General features: G+C 40.4%; 4 protein-coding genes across 4 annotated transcripts; all 4 read left to right on the top strand.

The window, feature by feature from the left end:
• Positions 1-646: 646 nt before the first annotated feature.
• On the top strand, positions 647-2,537 carry AK88_01494 (uncharacterized protein; the record flags this gene model as incomplete). Its single annotated transcript, XM_012479129.1, has 2 exons — positions 647-731; positions 943-2,537. 2 exons carry the CDS (start codon positions 647-649, stop codon positions 2,535-2,537), a joined length of 1,680 nt encoding a protein of 559 aa, XP_012334552.1.
• Positions 2,538-4,155: 1,618 nt separating this feature from the next.
• AK88_01493 (uncharacterized protein) lies at positions 4,156-5,106 on the top strand (the record flags this gene model as incomplete). The annotated part of the gene is made up of 3 exons (XM_012479128.1): positions 4,156-4,189; positions 4,543-4,694; positions 4,909-5,106. The coding sequence occupies 3 exons, from the start codon at positions 4,156-4,158 to the stop codon at positions 5,104-5,106; spliced, it is 384 nt and encodes a 127-aa protein (XP_012334551.1).
• A 1,278-nt stretch (positions 5,107-6,384) lies between these two features.
• AK88_01492 (uncharacterized protein) lies at positions 6,385-10,025 on the top strand (the record flags this gene model as incomplete). The annotated part of the gene is made up of 8 exons (XM_012479127.1): positions 6,385-7,032; positions 7,200-7,343; positions 7,535-7,667; positions 7,832-7,927; positions 8,093-8,679; positions 8,870-9,049; positions 9,250-9,648; positions 9,813-10,025. The coding sequence occupies 8 exons, from the start codon at positions 6,385-6,387 to the stop codon at positions 10,023-10,025; spliced, it is 2,400 nt and encodes a 799-aa protein (XP_012334550.1).
• A 1,428-nt stretch (positions 10,026-11,453) lies between these two features.
• Positions 11,454-13,886, top strand: AK88_01491 (SCYL protein kinase; the record flags this gene model as incomplete). Its single annotated transcript, XM_012479126.1, has 1 exon — positions 11,454-13,886. One exon carries the CDS (start codon positions 11,454-11,456, stop codon positions 13,884-13,886), a length of 2,433 nt encoding a protein of 810 aa, XP_012334549.1.
• Positions 13,887-14,233: the final 347 nt, after the last annotated feature.

Genomic DNA, 14,233 nt, shown 5'->3' with positions numbered 1-14,233 from the left:
ACTTAGTTTGGCTTACTTGGTCAGGCATATTTGGTTAGGGCTACCATATTTTGGTATTCCTGTTTTCGCGTCGAAATTGTGCCAGCGCGGTCTCGAATTTTGTGTATTGCCCCCACAGAGGAGCCACCGACACCGCGACGCATGAAGTCACACCTGTTAGAGACGTGCTTCTCCTAGGCGGGTCCCACGGGTGTGCGCCCACTGGCCCGTTCAGAGTTCCATTTAGCGGTGCCTTCTGGGTCACTTTTTAAGATACACGCCTTTTTGCTGCTCCCTGCTAATGTCCCCTACTAGAGGGTGCTCCTGAGGAAAATTCCCCATAGCGTCACAACACATGCTTTTCGAGCAACCGTTTTTTTTTTTTTTTTTTGCCACACGAGCTATACAACTCGAACACGATCTGCCCCCCTTTTCTAAAGGTGGTCAAACAGCATGTAGATGCATCGTTCGTGGAAAGAACAAGAGAAGGCATATTACCCCATTCTGTTGAATGTATTTGTGGAAAAAAAAAAGAAAAAAAAAGAAAAAAAAACGAACTTGGAGTTACAAGTGGTATGATTAAACACACATACATATGGATACGTAAGCATGTGCATGTTTGTTTGTAAAACTAGGTGCGACCTAACTAGTCGATTTGTTTACTAGAATGATTAAACGCGGGGACCCGTCGCGCTCCAAGTTTGAGTACAAGTACTTGCTTTACGCCTTGTCGTTTGTGTCGCTGAACGTGGGTAAGGAACAGTGGCCGTCTGTTATGAGGAAGCCTCGCGTGTGGGGGTGGCCGATGTGTCGAATGAGCTGAGCACTGGAAAGGGTGCGCATCTGCGCTCAGCCGTTTTAGCCTCCCGGAGACGCATGCAGTCGGTTAAGACACCGCTCTCGCGAGTGCCCGTTGTGCGACTACCATTTTGCGATTGCCATTTTGCTACTTCCCCCTCGTAGGAATTTGCAATGAGTATATTAAACGGAAAAAGGAAAAGTACAAAAATGAGGAGCAGAAAATCTACTTCCACCTGACGGAGAAGAACTTTGAATTTATCGATAAAAAAAAATATGCGAGCCGAATCGAAAAGGTATGCGCAAATTTCAACTTGCCCCTTTTGGCCATTTCTGGGGCAGCAAATAATTACTACCCTGTGGACTACCACTTGCAATATTTGAATAATCTGTTTGAAGGGAAAAAAGGCGATTTAAGAAAGTTGATCGAAAATGGGAATAAAAAGAAAGTAGAAGGAAACAAACATGTAGACGCAATATTGGAGGATGTGATAAAGTTTATGGAGGCCCAGTGTGCAGTGGCGGATCAGGAAGGGGAAGAGGTGTATTCTTCGCCCGTAGTGCAATCCTTTTTGGGGAACCTGAATTGGGCGCACTTGAAGGAATTCATTTTGGAGCGTAACAGGGTTAAGGTTAAATCGGTCGGAGAATTTGTGGACACCCTGATCGATGAGCTATATGCATATGCGTATATCTACCTTCTAGTGAATTACAAGAGAAACAACTTTTTCGACTTTGTGAGGAGGAAGCGGTCTTACAGGCACTGCAGTGAAAATGTGGGTAAGGATCTGGGCTTGGAGCTAAGCAGCTACTTGGGGCTCGGCCACGGTAGTGCAGAAGCAGCGGTAAATGTGACTGACGCTGCTACTCAAGGCGAGCCCGTCCTAGAACCTGCCCAGTACGTCCTGAACATCGACACGGTGAAAGAAATACAGACCAGCTTGGCCACCTACGGAGTAGTGGTTTTGAAAAACTACCTTAGAAAAGTAGACATGGAGAAAATAAAAAAAGATTTATTTCTTGACAAGAAGGAAATTAACGTATCGCCGCTTCTCATGGATAAGGACAATAACATTTTCTGCATACGACCCACACGGGGAAGGCAGTATTGCATACTACGAAACAGCAAAGTTAGTGACCTGTTCACAAATTTGCAACAGTACTGGATGAACATCATTTATGCTTATTTACCAATTGGGAGGTATCAGAATGTGTACGACTTGATGGAAAAAAATTCCATTTTGAAAATGGATGATTTTAAAAGTGTAAATGTATCGAGTGACAGGAATGATAAAATATTTTTATCTGAATTGCAATTGGTGAACAACGAGCCTTTGAGCGAAATTCAGTCACACCATGTGGACAATGGGTTAAGTGGGGTAAGCGTTATTTTGCCTCTAAATAAGATAAACGAGGAGTCAGGGAACTTTGAGTTTTTTCTCGGAACACATTTATTTACGTCCATAAAAATGAAAACAATGAAGGAAAAAATTCACAATTTTAAGAAATTTTTACAAATATATTACCAAACAGGGTCATCCTTCATTCCTGATGTGAATCCACAAGACGTCATCATTTATGACTCCAAGATTTTGCATAGGGGATTATCAAACAATTTGTGGGTTAAGAATTCTTCCCTAATTTATCGCTATGATTATCAAAAGTATCCTCCCCCTGGGCAGGACTTTATTGACATTTGCTCGTACAACTTTATTGGGAAATGCATTTCGATGTTTAATTTTTTTGGTAAGTATCTCTAATGGGGGTAGGGGTTCCATTTGCACCGAATTGGAAGGAACGAAGTGAGGAGATAGAGAAGCAGTCGACGGGTGACGAATTTTTTTTTTTTATGTACATCTAGTTGCATTCGATATGCACATATATACACATTTATACCTTCAGGGTGTCATCCCTAACAGGTTCATGTTAAACCTCACCCCCACTACGTATGTCACGTTCCGTAGTTTATTTGCTTCCCAACGGGATTGGCCGTGATAAAAAAACGGTGTGCTTCACCTGCCTTTTTTTTTCCCCCATTTTGGGAAGGAACCCCAACTATGTAGACGTACACCCCTAGGTATAGTCTCCCCTTATGCGATGCTCTGTGGGATGCTCTCAATTTCGCAGTTACGCTACTCCGCATTGGTGCAACACTTTGCTTTTCCCCTCACACGTTCACATATTTTTCTTAAGAGGTGTAAACTGCACTCCTTTTCTACATTTAAAAGGAGCGAAACACATAGAACAGTAGGCCTTTAACAATGGGCAAAAATGGATAGACCAGTTTACTTGTTCTTGTGCAATTCTTAAAGGGAGCAATTATTCTTTCCATTTCGAGGGGGTAAAAATTAGCTAATATTGGCCAACTGAATTTGAATGTGCCTCCTTTGAAATATTAACGCAAAGCGCTTTGCGTGAATTGCAAAATGAAGCAAAAATTATATGTTTAGGGGGGGAAAAAAAATATATGGGAATAGGGGTAGGGGGTATTGCCCGTTGACAATTTTTGCCCATGGCAGGAAAACCCTCCCTTGCGCGCCCCGTCACATTTTATGAAATGAGGAAGAAAAAAGCGGAGGCGTGTTTCCTTCAATTCTGGAAAAAGGAAAATGCCCATTTTGAAGACAGCACGAACAATTACGGGAAAGATGTAAAAAAAGTATAAAATGAGCAAAACAAATACAACACCAAAATGGATTATCCTCCTATACTTTTTGGGGGGGAAGGAAAAAAGGGGGAACTGCATTAATTTGTTCCCTTTTTTTCTATTGCATACATAATCCTCGCGGCAACGCCTTGTGGGCATGACAAGCTCGCCCGCCGTGCGTTTATATAAAGTAAAATTGCGAAGCCCCAATGGTGGGGAAAAAAAAAACTCTAAATATATATAATGCAATAAGAACACCCCCCCCGCAGTTACAATATCTACCCCCTGCGCATCGAACCGAATACGATCCATGCGAGGTGCCGCAGAGTACGGAAAATTCGCGTATGCACGCAATGCGGAGCTCAATAAAAAGTGCACGCATGTGGCTGCATATAATATTGTATCTACTATATATATAAACATTACTTATCGGGAAAAAAAAAAAGTAGCAATTGGAAAAAACAGCAACTTTAAAATAACGGCAACTTTAAAAAAAAAATAGCAACTTAAAAAAAAAAAAAAAAAATTAAGCCAGAAACAAAAGAAACAAAGTGGAATGCTAATTTGTAGTAGTTCATACCGCTTTGAGGAGCAACATTCTTGTAGCATAAAAACGAAGGGAATTTTTAAAAAATTTCGCTTAAGAGAAGCTACATTTTAACTGTCGTGTGGATATTTCCATTTGATAAAATTCAGTATCTTTGTTTTGCGACGCCCAACGGACTACAAAAATGGTGAAAGGTACTAGAAAGAGGAAATCGCATTGTATGCGCGAGCACGTATATTATTGATCGTTTGTGCTGAAATGGAGGAAGCCATTGCAGGAATGCTAAAATGAGGGGAAAAAATAGAAAAGCACAAGCGAGAAAGGCAGAAAAGAAATTATGTGGTCCTCCTCCGAAGCGACGCGCTTATGAATTTAAAAAGAGCTTCGTAGCATTGAAACAAAACTGCGAGGAAGCCAAGCACAACTGAGCGAACCCCGGGCGACGGAATCAGAGTTCCCCGAAATGAGTATTGCATGAGTGAAGAGTAACAGAATTAACCCCGCATATAGTACAGTATAATATAATATAACGTAATATCGATGCACTTTTTTTTCTACCCCCTCCGCGCAGCTGTCAAGAAGCAGAAGAAAACGCTTAAACCAGTGACGAAAGTCATCACCATAAATCTGAGCAAGTTGACGCACGATGTGTGCTACAAAAGAAAGGCCCCAAGAGCCATCAAGGAGATAAGGAACATTGCAGGAAAACTCATGCACACAAAGGTATGCATGCGTCGCCGCCTTGATCAGGCGCCTTTGCATTTGCCCTTATGTTGTTACTTCGTTGGAAAACCTGTGTGAAGCTTTGCCTGCAAATGTGTCAACACGGGTTTATACGTACATTTAGTTAGGGTTGTACACGAATATGTATGCGTATGCGTTATATGTGTATTCTTGCGCTAATGACTTTCCATCATTTCCCCCTCAATTACTGCAGGATGTACGTTTGGACGTTAAACTGAACAAGTTCATATGGTCCAAGGGCATCAGGAACCCACCCAAGAGAGTTCGCGTAAAAATAGAAAGAAAGAGAAACGAAGATGAGGACTCCAAGGAGAAAATGTACACAATCGTTCAACATGTCATGGTTGACACCTACAAGGGATTACTTAACGAATGCGAAGTGAATGAGTGATTGGGTTAAACTGGTAAAAGTGAATTAAACCAAGATTCCAGGCATAACATAATTCGATAATGTGCAACTCAACATGTGTGTTACGTGTGGTGCCTACGTTTGTGTGGGCGCGGGAATTCGTTTCCGTCTTGGCTCACCGCGGCGTATCGCTCCATCGCGTCACTACTTCGTGGTTTCGTCTCTTCAGCACATCTTCACTTCATCGTTGCATATAATTTCACAGCCTTGCCATTTTATTTAAAATTTTTTAATTTTTTTTTTTTTTTATTAACGCGTAAAAGGAACTAAACTTACCAGTTGGCCTCTTCTTTAGCACATTTCGTAGTCACGATTTTAACTTAAAAATATGAGGAAAATATTTTCGAATGGTTTTAAGCCTGAACAGGTAGCCAAAATGGTTATCTCCCAGGAAAAAAAAAAAAAAAAAAAAAAAAAACTTCACTGGCTAGCACCAATTAAGTGTAACATTTTGGCAATTTCAGGTGGTCTATAACGTAGTTTTTTTTTTCGTTCTGCATTATTGCAGTAGCAGTAAATAGGTACGAATTGAGCGCAATTTTTACTCTCCCAATTTGTGTTCCTCAATAGGTACATAAACGCATAAACAGAACTGTTTTATTTCACTTTGTGTGACAACTGCTTTTTTTTTTTTTTTTTATTCTGAAAAAGCTGTTCATACAAAAAAAAAAAAAAATGTGCACACAAAAAGGTACAAGGGAAAAATGAGGTTTTTTTTTTTTTTTTTTTTTACAACACAAGTGGTTGCCTGTTAATTGCACCTGTTCTCTTTCTTTCTTTTTTTTTTTTTTTTTGTTCTGTTCTGCAAAATATATGTAGAGGCGTTTTTTTTTTTTTTTTCGAAACTTATTTTTTTTCACATTATTGTATAATTTTGGAAAGGAAAAAATATTGACCCACTACAAATATATTACATACATATATGTGTCGTATGTAGAGCAGGTGGCACGAATTTACGTGAGAGTAAGAAAAAGGCAACAGAACGGAGACACGGAAAGCATAGGAAGATGCACACTTATGCTGTTTGGAAATTTTAAGAAACTTTTTTTTTTAAAAGCCCAAAGGAAGGTATGCAATTCTTCCATCTCGTCCACATTATTTACCTTAAATTTTAGAAAAAATATAAAAAGAAGTAGCATGCGCGACTTGCATGTACCTACTTATACACACTTTATAATATGAAGTAAAAAAAAAAATATATATATATACGAAAAAGGAAAAACTAAACAGGTAGAACTCGACAATTTGATCTTAAGAACGATGAATAAAGATAGCGAACTAAGTAACTACTTCAGGATTAATAGCGATTTCGTGAATAAAATTGAAAATGAAATCGAAAAGTTTTATGTGTGGACATACAAAAGTCCAAATGCGGACCGCTACCCCGATGTTGTTTTTTTTAAATGCTTAGTTCTTAGCGTCGATGGAGACAATTATAGAGTGAAGGAAATTTGCCCAGAGACGAACAGCGAGTATGTAGTGAAAAAAGAGTATTTGTTTAATTGTAATAATATGGTGAATGTAAATAGTCATAGGTTAAACGATCTGCTGCATCAAAATTCGGCAGAGGTTTTAAACACCTTGGCCATGAGGTATGAACAGAATTTTATCTACACTATAGCCGAGCCAATGTTAATTTCGATAAACCCATACCAAATTATTGATGTTAATATGGATGATTACAAAACTAGGAATTCGGATGAACTTCCTCCGCATGTCTACACGTATGCGAAGGATGCAATGCTTGATTTTATAAATACTAAGAATTGTCAATCCATTATTATAAGCGGGGAAAGTGGGTCTGGTAAAACGGAGGCCTCCAAGCTGATTATTAAGTTTTACCTTTCTGGGGTTAAGCAGGACAACAATATATCGAAAACGTTGTGGGACTCCAACTTTATACTAGAGGTACTGGCTCGGCTGTGAGTGGGCGCTCGTGCATATGTACATATATATGCGTCTATGTGTGTACTCCTTTACCCACTAGTTGACCGAAGCGGAGTTACAACCCACTGCGCCATCTTCAGCATTGTGTGTTTTTTTCCCCCTCACCTCCATTTACTGCCCACATGTAGGCCTTCGGAAACGCCAAAACTATAAAGAATAACAATTCCAGCAGATACGGAAAGTACATTAAAATTGAAATGGACGGAAACCAGAACATTGTCTCCTCTTGCATTGAAATTTTTCTCTTGGAAAAGATAAGAGTCGTGTCACAGGTAAGTCTTTTTTTTTTTTTTTTTTTTTCTTCGGGGGGGAGAGAAAGACTGTAGAGGGATCAAAAATCGGGATGATATGGTGAAGTGCATTTCCGAAGCTGTGCGATTTGTTTGGTATCTATTTGGTTACTGCATTCCTTTGTAGATTTGTTTACATGATTATATGTTTCCACCTTTTCAACTTGTTTAAGGAGCAAGATGAAAGAAGCTACCACATTTTTTACCAAATCCTCCAAGGGATGAGTAAGGAGATGAAGAAAAAGTACAACATTAAATCTGAATCGGAGTACAAGTACATTTCTAACAAGTCCATTACCATACCGGGTGGGTGCAAAAGGGGAGAGAAAAAAAAAGGAGAGTAGCAAAAGAGAGTAAAAACATTAACGAAAATGTATGGTCAGAATGGTGGTGACTAACAGCGCATCTTAGTATAGTTTGTCCTTATGGTTGCTACCCTATTTATCACCTACCACCATTTACCTTCACAGAAATTGATGACGCCAAAGATTTTGAGAATTTAATGACTTCCATGGACAAAATGAATATGTCTACTTTGAAGGACGATCTGTTCCTGACCCTATCAGGTAGAAATGTGCAACTGTGTTGGTGTGTCTCCACCTGCTTCAATTTGATGAACATGTTAATGTGTGCAAATTGTACATCTGCACATGTAACCACCTTTTTTTTATGTTAACAAAAATTTTTTTTTTTGGGGGGCGGTTCCGCTGTTTTTTCCATTCTTCGCGTAGGAATAATGCTATTGGGAAATATTGAATTTAACGAAATTGAGAAGGGCGGGAAAACAAATTGTAGCGAGCTGAGTGAAGAAAATTTAAAGGTTGTTCAGGAGACAAGTGACTTGTTAGGCATCGACTACGCCAGCTTGAGCAACAATTTAACATTCACAGAAAAGAATATTGCAAACCAGAGGATAGAAATCCCGCTATCTGTTGAAGAGTCCTTATCCATTTGTCGATCCATTTCGAAGGACATATACAATAAAATATTTGAGTATATCACGAAGAAGATAAATGCGTTTTTAAACAATAATAAGGAGTTGGATAGCTATATAGGAATACTTGACATTTTTGGTTTCGAAATTTTTCTCAAAAATTCTCTGGAGCAGCTACTCATTAATATAGCCAACGAGGAGATTCACAACATATACTTGTACGTGGTGTATGAGAAGGAGTCCAACCTGTACAAGAGCGAGGGTATCATCGCTGAGTCTGTGAAGTACACAACGAATGAAAGCATCATCGACTTGCTTCGGGGGAAGACGAGTGTGATCTCCATTTTGGAGGACTCATGCCTGGGCCCAGGAAAGAAAGACGAGGTGGGACTCGCGCAAGCGTACAACGTGTGTGGATGCGCATATGTGGACGGACGGGGGCACGTTTGCATTTGTGCCCCTGGTTCGATACATTCCACAGCTTTTTTTGAAGCATTTTCCCCCTACATCACTGTGTCTTTACTCTGTCCACTTTTTCTCTGCTTCCCTTCCTCCCCCCTTTTTCTTCACTCAGTCCATCGTGGGAGTTTACACGAACAAGTTCGCTAAGCACCCGCATTACGCCACATGCAAAAGGGACATGAACCGGAGCTTCATCATTAAGCACACCGTTAGCGACGTTACCTACAACATTTCAAACTTCATTTCGAAGAATAAAGATATTTTGTCGCCCAACGTCTTGAGGATGCTGAAGGTTAGGGACCCTTTTTCGCAGCGCAGTGCAGCGGAGAGCAGCCAATTGGACGGCACCAATTTGTCCACTAATATATGAGCAAAGTGGAAGTAGCGTGTTGAATAATGACCCTATTTTGTTGCCAATATAAAGTGATGTTATGACGTAATAATAGTGCCTGATTATCTCCCACTCTATCCCCCCTTCTGTTGTTTTTGTAGGACTCCAAGAACAACCTATTAAGAAGCTTGTACGAAGAGGTAGAAGTAACAGACTCCTTGGGAAGAAAAAACTTAATCACATTTAAATATTTGGAAAATCTGAAAAAAATCAGCTCCTATTTGAAAAACACAAATATATATTTTATAAAATGCATTAAGCCAAATGAAAATAAAGAGAAGAATAATTTCAATCAGAGGAAAGTTTTCCCTCAATTATTTTCCTTGTCCATTGTTGAAACTTTGAATATAAAATATTTTTTTCAGTATAAATACACCTTTGCTTCTTTCCTTGGCTATTATCAATACTTGGACTTGTCCACTTCGAATGACAATGGGTTGGACGACAAGGGCAAGGTCTCCAAGATGCTTCAGCGGTACCTGGACCACGATTCATACAAGGTGAGGAGTCGATGTGGGAATATTGGAGTGGAATTGAGGCGTTTTTGTGAAAAGGCAAACGTAACTCCTTGCAGAAGTGTGTGGGATGGTGCTTGACGGTAATTTCCACCTGATCGCATCACTCTCACAATTTCCACCCATCGCTCTTGCCATTCCCCCCACAGATCGGAAACACCATGGTCTTCTTAAAAAAGGAGGCCATCCAGACCATTCGAGAAATAATTTACAACAACCTAAAGAACTACAAAAACCTGTGCAGCATTACCAGCGCGTTGATTACAAAAATTAAGAAGAAGACAACGGTGGACGAAAACATAAAGCATTTGCAGCTAGCTCAGGCGTACTTCAGAAAGCACAAGTACATTGCGCAGTTGTAGTAGGGTTTACCCGTGTTCAGCCCCCCCTCTCGTTGGTGATGTGCAGCTGGTGGGTGTTCCACCACACCGATTTGTAATTTTTTTTTCCGTTCTTTTTTTTTGTTTTTTTTTTTACCTCCTGAGGAATACTTTCCGAGGGTCCATTTGTTTAGGCAAGTTTTTAATTTTTTGAGCCCCCAAATTTTTTTTGTACATTTTTGTTATTCCTTGTCAGCACGCGGTACGCAGCGAGCCGGGTTGAACCTTTTGCACGAGATATGACACGTCGAGTGACTCTTTCTATGCAATATACATTTGATGGTTTCATTTCAAGTTTTTTTTTTTTTTTTTTTTTTGAACGTTCATAGTGTGGGTGATATTCATCAGAATTAGAAATGGTGTTCCGATTTAGGACAGACAAAGTGGTGGCTACTTGGATATGGTCGGCATATTTTTTGCCTCACCATTTTTGGACTTCAATTGGGTGTGTCATAAAAAAATTGTCATGATATTGTTAACTCATTTAAGACGCAACGTGTGGGAGATCGGGTGGAGGCTTAACCATTCTTTCCTTTTCCATCTGATAGTCTTTTCCCTGTTTTCCCCAGCATCGGGAAAAAATCATATGCCCAAATGATGAGCCTTCTGGGGGAAGCATACACACATAAACGTGCATGCGCATGGGGCGGGAACTGCGCCACACAGATATTTGCAAAAAAGTTAGCCCATGAGAAGGGGCGTGCTCCAAGTGGGGAAACGTGTACGCGAGAGGTTTTTTGAGGGGAATGGGAGATTTTACCTGCTTAGAGGGGGTACACTCAAAAATGGAAACCGAAAAGGAAGCAGCACAAAATGTACATATTGATGGTCAATTTTTTTGGAGTGACTCATTTTTCCCCCTCGCAACTCGCGATCATGCCCATATTGGGAAAAAGGAGTTGGAAATTTTGTTGCACACACGAGGCATGATCGCCGAGTGCGATACTTTTTTCACCTTTTCACGGACTCGTTTGAGCATTTTAGGGACACTTTTCCGCATTTTTGTGCGTTTTTTGGCTCCCGGTCCCGATTAGCTTTTGGCCGCTTAAAATGACAAAATGGTGAATGGTTCCTTGGGGAGTGGGGACTGAACGATTGGTTTAATCTTTCTCCTATGTAAGGCTATATATAGAAGCGCTGCGCGAGCTGCGCTGTGGTTTGTTTTTCAGCTTATGCGTTTGTATAAGTTGGAAACCATTTGGGAAACGTCTAAGTGGGGAAAGGCGTTCGGTGTGAGGGAGGTCCACGTGGATAGGACTTCAACCCGAACGAATTGTCCACTCGCTATTCGCTTCGTGAAGGTGAAGGGTGGGTAAGTGAGCAGAAGGGAATGAGAAGTACCGAGGTGGACGCCTCTTCTTCCCCCTCCCCCGCTACATTACCGCACAGCAGAATTAGCCAGTGAAGACAATGCTGCAGTACTTCGTGGACAAGCTGTTCGGCGACCTCCCAGCCAATTTCAACTTTGTGATAGGGAAAAGGTTAGAGTGCCAGAGTCCCCAAAACGGGGGGTACTACGAAATTTACGAAGGAGTAAACAAAAACAATGAAGGGGTATGTATATTTATATATGATAAGAAAGGAAAAGAAGGGAGTAGGGAGAAAAGATACACAAGTAACCATTTGTCTTTTTCCAAAAAATTAATTCACCCAAATATTTTGAAAGTCCTATATACATACGAGAGTGATAAGAGGATCTACATAGTAACAGAAAAATGTGTTCCATTGCATGTTGAGGGGGTAAAAAGTGACCCCTTATGGGGTTTATATGAAATATTTAGCGCGGTGTCTTTTGTCAGCATGTGTAATTATGTGCACTGTTTGGTGAATCCTTTAAGCGTATTTGTAAATGAAAGAGGGAGATGGAAATTGTCCCTTTTTGATTGTATTCATGAGAAAGGTGAAAGTATGTATCAGATTTTGAATGACCTACAGAATCATATAGTTAGTACGTATGGCTATGCAGTTTCCATTCCAACTGGAGTTCATGTTTCATGGGTAGATGCACAAGGCTTGGCATTGCTAATGGTTTGGTCGTATAGAAATTACCTAGAACAAACAAGTCATTTTGGAGATGCTCACGTAGGTGTTCCACCCATTAGGAGTAGTCCCCATGGCAGTGATACAAATGCACCACAGAGAGGACATTATTTAAAAACGCCAATGTTGAGTGCGGAGGGTGCACAAGAATACATACCGAAGAGATTGTTGCCATTGTATAGTACGTTGCTAAAGTATAGTAAGGAAGAAATAAACTTTTCCACCATTTTAAATGATGAGAATCTGAAGACAGACAACACCATAAGTACAATGTTATTTTTGACACAAATACATATGAAGTCGAAGAGCGAAAAGGTGCAATTTTTGGATAACCTATTTAGCAAGCTAGAAAATATCTCATCAAGTGTAAAAACGGAGAAAATTTTACCTGAACTTGTTCAGAATATGGAAGTGTCTGAGAGTAGAGTGACGTGTCTGAAGATCGTCTTAACAATTTCGAGGGAACTATCAACAGAGCACTTTGATAAAATGATATTTCCAATTGTATCAAAATATTTTTCTCTAAACGACAGATCAATCAGGTTTGTTTTGTTGGAAAATTTCCATCACATAGAGAGTCACCTTACCAGTAACCACATGAACGAAATATATAATTCGTACCTGTATGGATTTTTGGATAATAATGCGTCCATAAAAAATGAGAGTATAAAAAATTTCATTTATGTGTTTCCAAAATTGAAGTCAAATTTTAAATCGTCTTCTTTGATAGCCTTGTTGGATAATTTGAGAGACTCTGATTTTTGCGTTAAGACAAATACGATAATTTGTGTAGCAAAAATTGCGAAACATATTTTGGATGATAAAGAGAAAATACTTGAAAATGTTTACAAGATTGGATTACAGGATTCGTTTGTTCAAACTAGGTTAGTGACTATTCAGGCTATTAAATTTACATATGACCAGTTCAGTGCGAAGAAGTATGCTTCGAATATTTTGCCGCTCCTGGTTAGGTGCCTCATTGACGATTCAGTGGAGGTGCGTCTCGCAGCGTTTGACGCGATGGACTCCGTTTGTGCGCAACTGAGGGGTGATTTGGTGGGGGGTAATACTTGTAGTAGCCATAGGAGTTCACCGATACCCAGTGGTATGTCAAATGGGAACGACGCTACTTCCACTTCTCCAGTGGACTCCCTAAAAGGTTACACTTTTATAAACAAGATAAAGGGAATTGTCTCCGCAAAGGGGGAACTGGATGCTGGAAGCGGGTCGCGGGTTACTCAGGAGGGAGGTCCCATTTTGGGGGACTTGTCCGGGAGAGCTGTCCAAACGGGTGCGACCGAGAGCAATCTACTTAGCACCTTGGTTTATGACGTGCCCCCCGTCGGTGGTGCACTGGGCGCCACAGGAGGTAGAGATTACGTTAATGTGAATTCCCAAACCGGGGTGTATAACAGCGGGGAGAAGCACTTGGACGCATTCCAGCATCAGAGTTACAACCAAAAAGACAACTTCCTTTGGGGGGAGGAAATTAAAAATTACCCCGACAGAGGAAATGGGTGGGTAGCTGGTGGGATGGACAACCTTTATGGTGGTGGCGATACGCCTTGCGAAGCAGACAGAGGTGGCCACTACGAACAGGGCAACCGTGGCAACTACGAGTTGGCAAATATGAACAGGTCCGGTGAAACCAACCAAGAGGGTAGCCTTTTTGACGATAACTTCCATTTGGGTCAGTCCACCAAAAAAACGGCCCAAAAAATTGACCTTGACATAGATGAATTTTTTAAGGAGTTGGACTTGAAAGAGGATAGCAGTGCCAAGGTGAACTTGAGTTTGTTGTAGAGGTTAGGTGGGACTTGGGGCCCGCCACGCTACTATTGTTTTTTTGTTTTGATAATTTGGCGACTTGCCTTTTTTGAGTCCATCCTCGTTTGCACATCTCTCCCCAGATGTTAACTTTGTCTTTGATTTTTTTTTTTTTTTTTTTTTCCGTTTCGTATCATGGCTAAATTTTGCAAAAGCAATTTTGAACATTTTTACGGTACGGTTGTTATTAATCATGTGGGTAAAACTTCCTCCTTTTGAGTGAGCATTTTTTGTGTATGACCATTTTGTGAATGCAAGAGGAACGTGCAAAATGGATAGGCGTGGAGGAAGAAGCATGTGTGGGGTAGTTTATTCGGCCCAAT

The sequence above is a fragment of the Plasmodium fragile genome (assembly GCF_000956335.1).
Source record: "Plasmodium fragile strain nilgiri unplaced genomic scaffold supercont1.13, whole genome shotgun sequence".
NCBI classification, from domain to species: Eukaryota; Apicomplexa; class Aconoidasida; order Haemosporida; family Plasmodiidae; genus Plasmodium; species Plasmodium fragile.
This window is presented reverse-complemented; position numbering and strand designations above follow the sequence as displayed.